The sequence below is a fragment of the Rhincodon typus genome, chromosome 34, assembly GCF_021869965.1.
Source record: "Rhincodon typus isolate 14 chromosome 34, sRhiTyp1.1, whole genome shotgun sequence".
Taxonomy (NCBI): domain Eukaryota; kingdom Metazoa; phylum Chordata; class Chondrichthyes; order Orectolobiformes; family Rhincodontidae; genus Rhincodon; species Rhincodon typus.
Genome location: NC_063365.1, coordinates 24065957 through 24075878, shown reverse-complemented (window position 1 = coordinate 24075878; position 9922 = coordinate 24065957). Strand labels below are relative to the sequence as shown.

Sequence of the window (9922 nt, the reverse complement as noted above, 5' to 3'; positions counted from 1 at the left end):
TAGGGAGTTAGGAAGGGGATAGGTCAGTCCAGGGAGGACGGACAGGTCAAGGGGGCGGGATGAGGTTGGTCGGTAGGAGATGGAGGTGCGGCTTGAGGTGGGAGGAGGGGATAGGTGGGAGGAAGAACAGGTTAGGGAGGCAGGGACGAGCTGGACTGGTTTTGGGATGCGGTAGGGGGAGGGGAGATTTTGAAACTTGTGAAATCCACATTGATACCATTGGGCTGCAGGGTTCCCAAGCGGAATATGAGTTGCTGTTCCTGCAACCTTCGGGTGGCATCGTTGTGGCACTGCAGGAGGCCCAGGATGGACATGTCGTCTGAGGAATGGGAGGGGGAGTTGAAATGGTTCGCGACTGGGAGGTGCAGTTGTTTGTTGCGAACCGAGCGTAGGTGTTCTGCAAAGCAGTCCCCGAGTCTCCGCTTGGTTTCCCCGATGTAGAGGAAGCCACACCGGGTACAGCGGATGCAGTATACCACATTGGCAGATGTGCAGGTGAACATCTGCTTGATGTGGAAAGTCTTCTTGGGGCCTGGGATGGGGGTGAGGGAGGAGGTGTGGGGGCAGGTGTAGCACTTCCTGCGGTTGCAGGGAAAAGTGCCGGGTGTGGTGGAGCTGGAGGGGAGTGTGGAGCGGACAAGGGAGTCACGGAGAGAGTTGTCCCTCCGGAAAGCAGATAAAGGTGGGGAGGGAAAGATGTCTTTGGTGGTGGGGTCGGATTGCAGATGGCGGAAGTGTCGGAGGATGATGCGTTGGATCCGGAGGTTGGTGGGGTGGTACGTGAGGACGAGGGGGATGCTGTGTAGTGTTCCTTCCTCTGAGTTAAGTAGTCCAGGTTCAAGACCCACCTATCCCAGAGGTGTGTAATCACATCCATGAACAGGCTGTTTGGAGAATAGGGTAGCAGCAAATTTACTGCAGATGCTGGAATCTGCACTGAAAACAAAAAAAATGCTGGAGATCACAGTGAGTCAGGCAACATCCATGGACAGAAAACAAGCCAGTGTTTCCAGTCTAGATGACTCCTTGTCAGAGCTTCAGCTCTGATGAAGAGACATCTAGACTCAAAATGTTAGCTTGCTCTCTGTCCATGGACGCTGTATGACCGTTGTTTGGAAACTATCTAGATTGGGAGGGAGATAACAAGATGTAGAGCTGGATGAACACAGCAGGCCAAGCAGCATCAGAGGAGCAGGAAGGCTGACATTTCAGGCCTAGACCCTTCTTCAGAAATGGGGGAGGGGGAAGGGGGTTCTGAAATAAATAGGGAGAGAGGGGGAGGCGGATAGAAGATGGATAGAGGAGAAGATAGGTGGAGAGGAGACAGACAGGTCAAAGAGGCGGGGATGGAGCCAGTAAAGGTGAGTGTAGGTGGGGAGGTAGGGAGGAGATAGGTCAGTCCAGGGAGGATGGACAGGTCAAGGGGGCAGGATGAAGTTAGTAGGTAGGAGGTGGGGGTGGGGCTTGAGGTGGGAGGAGTGGATAGGTGGGAGGAAGGACAGGTTAGGGAGACGGGGACGAGCTGGGCTGGTTTTGGGATGCGGTAGGGGGAGGGGAGATTTTGAAGCTTGTGAAGATGTTGCTTTGTTATTTGCAGAACTTTCTTATTAACAGCCTTGATATTTTGAGTTTGGGCCACACGTGATAACCTACCACGTTGTCCCCTTGAGCAAATGTTCAGTGTGTTTGCCAAAGGGGAAACAGCTTTCCCAAACCACCAGGGAAACTTCAACCATACAACAAGTTTCAAAAGGATACCTGACATGGCTTTCAACATTTGTGAATGACTCCTTGAATAAAAACTTTCTCCTCCATTTACCATACGTGTACTGCACAGAAATGACGCGTTCAGTCCAACTGATTCAATGTGTGCACTTGAAGATCAGAAAATGCTCACTGCAGCGGTCTCAACACAGGTGCATGAGGGAATCATTCTGTTTTGTATTTAGATTACGGAACCATAGCAATCATAGCAGCAGGATGAAGAGAGATCTGTAGAAACAGCTTAGTGCAAACGCACCGGGTCCAAGGTTAGTAGCTGCTATTTTAATGGTGAGCAGACACCCTCCTGTTTCTGAACTAAAACCACATGGTGAAGGAAGTGCTAAAAATAGCTCCTCATTTTACAAATCTACTTAGAGCTCAAAATTTAAATTTACTGATCGAGTCACCGGTATTAAGACTAGCATTGTTAATTACCTTCAGTCCAGGTATTCCAGGTGGACCCTGAGAAATTAAAAGAAAAGTGAAGAGATTCTTGTCCTGCTGCTTGGACACTATTCAAAATGAACTTTTTGCAGTTATGCATTGATGCTGACAGGGGCCTGAGGTCGTGGTTTGAAATAAATCTTATAGCTGCTTGGGTTAGCACACGGTTATGAGTCAAAGTCATAATCCTCCAATCTCAGACTTGGGTGACATTTTGGAGGAGTGTCAAGGCAGACTACATTGTTAGAGGAATGGTCCAACAGAAGGTTAAATCAAAGCTTTGTCAGTTTTCCCAGCTGGAATGTGTGAAACAAATTTAGAGAATGCTAGAGGAACTCAGCAGGTCTGGCAGCATCTGTGACGAGAGAAACAGAATTAACATTTCCAGCCTGGACTGACTCTTCTTCTGAGGTCATGCCAAGCCAATATTTGTTGAAGAGGAAGACCAAGCAAACCTTCCTTATGTCTTGGCCAGTATTCACCCTTTAACCATTGTTACCCAGTCAGAAAAATGGGCTGGTTGCCTCATTTTTGGTTTATGCAAACTTGCTATTCCATTCTGCTACATCAGCAGGTCATACTCTAGAGCAGGAGAATGTATAAGTAACACATGCCCTTTGTGATGAATTAGAAGTGGGTTAAAATCAACTACACAGTGTTTAATTCCTTTCTTGGAAAAATAAACTGATAGCCTTGAAGGACAGATTCCTACAATCTGCCCGAGTGCCTCATCAAGACAGTGTCAATGCTAAACCACCAAAATTGGTAAATAATACACCCCAGATTTAAAATCAACAAAGCTGACACAGTGAAAAACCAACAGATTTAAAGCGCCCTTTTATTCACAGAAGAGATTTTAAAACTGTACATGGTTGCTAACAGCTTGTGACTGAAGTATCATTCACTTTTTCACAGCGTCCTTGGCTATAATTGTGCTCAATGAATTTATACAGTTTAGGTTTTACTGTATTAATGGCAATGAAGCAACTTTTGTGTGTTTTTGCTTTTCATCAGTACAGTGAGAATGTGACTGCTGAAAGCTCAGTGTCAGGTTAAGGAAAGGTTTTTAATTGGGGTGAAATACTTGGGATGCCGAGTGGAAGCCGTGAGTTCGAGGCTCTCGAGGGTTTGCATTAGTTAGTTTCTGAGGGGTCTCGATGGTGCAATCCAAGGCATTGTCCTCACATCAGTCATCGTTCAGGCCTGATGTCCTGCACCCGCACTCCCAGCTGTCTCAGCTCAGTTAGAAAAGGCTAAAAAAAGACATCAGTCTGAGGTGACCATACTCCTGGTCTGCTGTAGACAGAATTGTAGCCCGTTTTGGCAAATCCCATTATGGAAATGCCAGGGGAGATTAAATGAAAAGTAGAAGGTCGACTGCATAAACAATGCACTTCTGCCCTGTTAGAAACTTTAATTACATACCGGCATTCCATCTCTTCCAGGTTTTCCAGGATCTCCAGGTTTTCCCTGGAAATAAAGAATTCTGTCATTATTTTATCACTGACCAGGAAGACAAGAACCAGCTAAATCCAGTTGGGCAATTATTATTTTCCCCATTAATTATCACTCCTTTCCACAATTTCCCTTCTCCCTCATGTTGTGGCTGTACAGGACATTGGTTAGGTCATTATTGGAATACTGCATTCACTTTGGGTCTCCCTGCTATAGGAAAGATGTTATGAAACTTGAAAGGGTGTAGAAAAGATTTACAAGAATGTTGCCAGGGCTGGAAGGTTTGAGATATAGGGAGAGGCTAAATAGGCTGGGGTTATTTTCCCTGGAGCCTTGGAGGTGGAGAAGTTTTTAAAATCATGATGGGGATGGATAGGGTGAAGCCAAGGTCTTTTTCCCAGGTAGGGGAGTCCAAAACTAGAGGGCATAGATTTAAGATGAGAGGGGGAAAATTTTAAAAGGACCTAAGGGACAACTTTTTCCACACAGAGGGTGGTGCGTGTATGGAATGAGCTGCCAGAGGAAGTGGTGCAGGCTGGTACAATCACCCCATTTAAAAGGCATCTGGATAGGTATATGAATTGGAAGGGTATAGAGGGATACGGGCCAAATGCTGGCAAATGGGACTCGATCAATTTATGATATCTGGTCGGTATGGACAAGTTGGACCCAATAGTCTCTTTCTGCTCTGTACATCTCTATGACTTTATAACTGCTGCGAAAAGATTTAACATAAAGCACGTTTTCACAGTTCATTAAACAGACAGACTGAGTTCATGAACAAAATCAGATGTATCAAAGCAATGTGGTATTCTGCTGGCGCTCAAGATTAAAGTCTTTTCCAGCAATTGTCCACTTTCACACACAGTGAATCCTTCACTAACACACAGCGAGTGTCTGCTAAGCCCCACTCTAAAACCATTCCACAGCTGCTTATTGGCTACTGGCCTCTTAAGAGGTTGAGGCCAAAACATTGAATGTGTTCAAGGAGTTAGAGCTCTTGGGGTTTAAAGGGATCCAAGGGTATGGGGAGAAGGTAGGAACAGGGGAATGATTAGCCGTGATCATATTGAATGATGAAGCAGGCTTGAAGGGCTGAATGGCCTACTCTTGCTCCTGTGTTCAATGTTTCTGTGTTTCAGCTGTGCCTGGCTCAGATTGAGCAGGTCCTCCCATGGGGATTGGAGTCGGTGAAGGAATTCATTCTATAATACTAATCCTTCTCTCATTAATCTCCCACTCTCCACTCTCCCATTCTCCCGCGCTCTAGTTCCCATCCATGAATGACTAACTGTGATTGTGGACAACAACTTGCATTCATGTAGCACCTTTAATAGAGTAACATTGTATCCCAGGGTACTAAATAGGAGCATTATCAGAATTTGACACTGAGCAACATAAGGAGATATTAGTATAAACGAGAAATTTGGTCCAGGAGATGGAGTTTAAGGAATATTTTAAAGCAGAGAGGAAGAGAGAGACACACACCCAGAAAGGTCTAGTGAGGGAGTTCCTGGGTTTAAAATCTTGGCAGCTGAAAGCACATTGGATGCTCGGGAAGCGATTAAATGCACTCTGAAACCATCATTAGATAACGCATTACTTGGAAACAGTTTTGAAACCATTTGAGCTGCAGCTGTGATTAGCACTTTATGATGGCTATGGGATCATTCTGGTCTTGTTTACAAGGGATGTTAATCATCTTCGATGGGGACACTCAGTAGGAGAAAACACAAAGACAGTTCAGTTCTTTAACCCCATGGGGATGCAGCAATGTCATCAGTTTTCACAGGCTAGGTAGAGGTCCAAAGACCAGACAGAGATGGACATGGCTAACACTTACCGGTAAACCATCCGCTCCCGGCTTCCCTGCATGGCCAGGGGGCCCTTTGGGTCCTGGGGGTCCTGGAGAGCAGTTGCTACTGGCTTGTCCTTGTTCACCCTAGGATTGAACCAAAACCCGCTAAGATCCACAAAGTCAATACTTGCTTGCAATTTGTTCGCCAATTAAAGGAGCAAGTTATAGATATTAAGTATAGCAGCCAAAAAGCATATGTCATAACCAAAAAATAGGCTATTAGATTGGGAAGGGGGAAGAGGGCAGGAATGTGGAAAAGACCATTGTGGTGTTGGCAGCAGAAAAGGCATTTACCTTGAGATACAGGCGTCTGATGAACTGGTCAGCAGGTGGTAGTATTTTCAGTCGAGGAGGAGTGAACTGAGCAAGTAGGTGAGCCAGAGGTCACAGGTCAGTACAAAGCCAAAGGTCATGAGGTGATGATTGGTGTGGTTTTTGTTTGGAGGGAAGGGAATGGATAGATGAGGGTGGGAGGGAAGGGGAAGGGAGGGTGTGGAGGAGAGAAGAAAAGAATATTGAGAAAAGCAGCAGAGCTCGATACCAGAGTGAAAGCCAGCAACAGGAATATTTTTACAGGCGGTGTGTAGTTGGTGAAAGGAAAACATAGCAGCCTTTCATTGTGTGTCAAATGTTGCAGAAAAATAAAACAAAAATTAAACAGTCAAACTTTTTTTCCCGCAAAGGACTGCCCTCAGAATTTGTTGCTGGCTTTAATTAGCGAGAAGTAAGCCCCAGTCTTATAACAAAGTGAAGTGCGATTTCAGCACAACTTTTGTGTTCAGCAAATACAGAGTGTTTCCCAGTTGATTGCTGAACACTAGTAGTGGGGTTACCAACCCTCCAGTTCATCTTGGACTCTTTAGGAAATGTTGGCGAATTTCCAGGACATTGTTGTTAGCAACCCAGGGGAAAAATCGTTTTGGGCTTTAAATGTTGTTGCTCCAACAAAAATGTCTGAATTATTTTTGTTCATTCATTGCAAACATATTCAACATTGGCACATTCAGTTAATAGCAAAGAGCTATCCAGTTAAATAGTGGAGATCTGCTGGCTTTTTGTTTGGCTGCAGCACGATGGATGTATTCGGCAACCAATGGTAGGAGAGTGGAGGCAGGATTACAGGAGGTGCACAGTCACATGATGAAGCCTCCAGGAGATATGTCCAGCCAGAGTTGGCAACCCCACCAATTCAATCAAACTTCAGCTCAGAATGCAACTGGTCAAGTCAACAAAACTTCACAAATATTCCAGACAAGCATCCATTTGATTTGGCAAAAGGATCCTTTCTCAGCTTCTTCGCAATTCAACCAGTAACAGAACCAATTTCGAGCTACTTCAGAAAGGTCACAAGACACTCTGTTGTAAGACTGGCTGTAATGACAGTGAAAGCACTCACAAACCTTCACAGTCAGGATCTGATTTAGCCGCAGTGCTGCTAGTGAGGTCCCAGGGAACTCCTACAGAATGCAACATAGAAACTAAGTGATTCCATCCACAGGCAGACAGAATCGTACCACTTCACCTGTTCCCTCCAAATTAAAATGTACACTACATCCTTATAAAGACGTCTTGTGAAAAACAACAAGTATACTTACCATCAATTCAATCGGGATTTGTGAAATGATTTTTTATAAATGGTTTATTTTACGATCATGTGCTGCCAATCTACTGCAGTGACAGTAATAGAGGATACAGTTCCTCAGAGTCCTAAGGTTGTTTTTGCAGTGTAGCCAGTCAGAACACACTGGAAAGTGTGCTCGACACAGAGCTTTTGTTCCCAGTTTTGCCCATCAGGAGGGAAGATTGAGAACAAGCACACATGCTTTCTGTGATTTTTCATCCATTATAATGGATCAAACATAGTCAGAGGTGGAGGCCCATGGTCCCTGCTCCTCCCCCATTGCCAGAGGAAGAAGCACTCCAGGACTTCTGGCTGTGAGGTGTCAAATCTCCTGCAGCCATGACCTTAGTAGGTTAACCTGAAAGACCATAAAATCTGCTGCTCACCCTAATCATACAGAATTGCATCCACAATGTAATTTCGACTGAAGTTTAGACAAAAACTCAAAAGATAATGGTGCCATTGCAAACAGGAATTTTACACAGGCTTCTGCAGAAAGTTACTTTACATTGCAGCCTGGATCAGAAACAAACAGATACACAAACTGGGAGCAGGACTAGGACACAGCCCATCGAGCCTGCTGTCAGACTCAGTTCATGGCTGATCTGATTATTCCACATTCTCATCAACTCTTCCCCTGGGAACCTTTCACCCCTTGGCTTATCAAGGACCTATCTACTGTTCTACCTTAAAAATATTGCAAGATTCTGCTTCTACTGCTTTTCGAGGAAGAGAGTTCCAAAGATGCGATACCTTCCGTGTGGAAAAGAATTCTCCTCGTCTTTGTCTTAAATGGGTGACCCATTATTTCGAAGCAGTGACCCTTAGTTGTAAGAATAGTAGCTTCTTTCAATTTGGGTGTGAGTACGGTCGTATCCTTGGTGTAAATGTGAGGCTAGAGTGGAGTTTAAACACCAGTCCCTCCAGCAGATATTCTAGAGGCATCATTCAGACTTTTATAATGCAGATAGTTGCTTAAATTTGATTATTTATGAGCATTCGGGCAAGGTCACTCAACTCGCAATTATTCCCAGTGAGCCTAACAAATGTTAGTTCTCTCAGTCAATTCTTTATGGTCTTGGTTTGTCTTCACTTTGCTATAATAGGAGGCAGTGAAGATCTCAATGTTTTGCATTGGCAATGACTGCATCTTTCTCCATAGATCTAAAAGATGATAAATATTGGAATTCGAATCATTAAAATCCATTTAGTTATGCAACAGTAACTTTTAAACATGATTTCTTTAGATCTTTATCCATAGTAAGCCTTGAAGGCAGTTTTTCTCTCTGCAAACCCTTAATACAATGGGAGTGGGAATTGAGACTGTTGCAATTGATGGCATCCTAAGGCATGATGGAGAAAAACCGCAGGGCTCTAAATCATCCCACGAGAACTTTGCAACAAACAAACTGAACTGCAAGTGCCTTTAAAACTGCTTTGTTGCATAAAAGGGCAATAAAGTACTACGCTAAGCAGAGGCTTAGCTATTCCTGTTATCAAGTCAGCCAGACATGCCGTGGACTAACATTTCAAAATGGTTTGTTTTGTGGTCTGGGGTCAGTTGAGACTATTTTCCACGTCTTAATCATAAGTCAGTGCAGGGTCATGAGATGTGATTTAATTCCTCTGTTATCAACATATCCTTCATGTTGCTTTCCACAGAGAATCGAATTTTGGGTTAGTCTGTGATGAACCTTAAATGACTTGTGTTCATATACTGGAAGTTATGTTCTGACAAATTACGTAACTGGACTCTATCAGTTATATCACAAACAACTGAAACATTTGGGTCCTATTTTCGCCTCTGTAACTTCTGCAGAAAGCCCATAATTAATTAGTTACAATGAAAATAAAGAGAATTAAAAAGAAATGAGAAAAGGATAGAGGAAGAATGTGGAGCTGGACATCGCCAAGATGTTGCTTGCAGCACATTTAGGTGTAATCGCTGTTTGCCAATTTTGTTAGAACCCTGGAAATCACCAGGCCCTAACACTAGTCTTTTACAGCAATTTGTTATGTAAGTCGCTCTTGCTTCTTGAACACAAATCTATGTGATTGGTTTAGTTTACAAAGAGGTTCCAGATTACAGGCTCAAAGAGGCTGAAATTAAGTTCTCAACAACAGACAGTGAACAGATTATGCAAAATCCGTGGGTTAATAATAAATTGAATCCCTCATTCCTCACGATCATTTCAACTAGTTTGATAAATGGGGAGTACTGGAAGACTGAACATGACTGCCTCACACTTCATGCTCTATGGAAACTTCAATCTTATTCAGCTCCTAAATTAAACATGATTGTCATGTAGTGGTCTGACTCAGTCCCTGTCTGTCTTCCTGCACAAGGTTAACTGCTACAAGCTCCAGACACAGCAATGGCATGAAAACAGCATGCCATACCTTCAGCTCCAGTTAATCAACTCCTTCATTGATGAATCTACTCTAAGTAGAGCCGTCACCTTTTTTGAAAAGAAAGCCAGATTTTATTGCTGGGCTTCTGATCTCCCTAAGATAACAAAGACCTTGTCGATATTCAAACCGCAGAAACAACAAGAAAAGAGAGACCATGGTGAGGATCATGGTGCAAAACATTGATAGGGAGAAGCAGTCAGAACCTGCAGTGGGATTATGAAAAGCACTGAGAAAACCAAACCTACAGAAGTAAAGTATTGTGGATGCTGGTGATCTGAAATAAAACAGAAAGTGCTGGAGTAACTCAGCACATCTGGCATTTCAAAAGTGCAAGACGAAAAGCCAATGTCCTGTCTCTAGGTTCTGTA

At 43.9% G+C, this 9922-nt stretch overlaps 1 protein-coding gene across 6 annotated transcripts in view; it reads right to left on the bottom strand.

Annotated features, from left to right (window-relative positions):
- Window positions 1–9922, bottom strand: part of LOC109915949 (collagen alpha-1(XIII) chain-like) — a 217392-nt gene that overhangs the window by 66783 nt on the left and 140687 nt on the right. For 4 of the 6 annotated variants that reach the window (XM_048616392.1, XM_048616394.1, XM_048616395.1 and 1 more), the window contains 3 exons: window positions 5816–5881; window positions 5507–5605; window positions 3634–3678 (listed from right to left, as the gene is read on the bottom strand). In XM_048616392.1, coding sequence (XP_048472349.1) covers window positions 3634–3678; window positions 5507–5605; window positions 5816–5881 — 210 coding nt within the window. Of the gene's footprint in view, window positions 1–3633; window positions 3679–5506; window positions 5606–5815; window positions 5882–6921; window positions 6979–9922 lie in introns of all 6 variants that reach the window. The other 2 variants (XM_048616393.1, XM_048616396.1) reach the window with 2 other exon arrangements.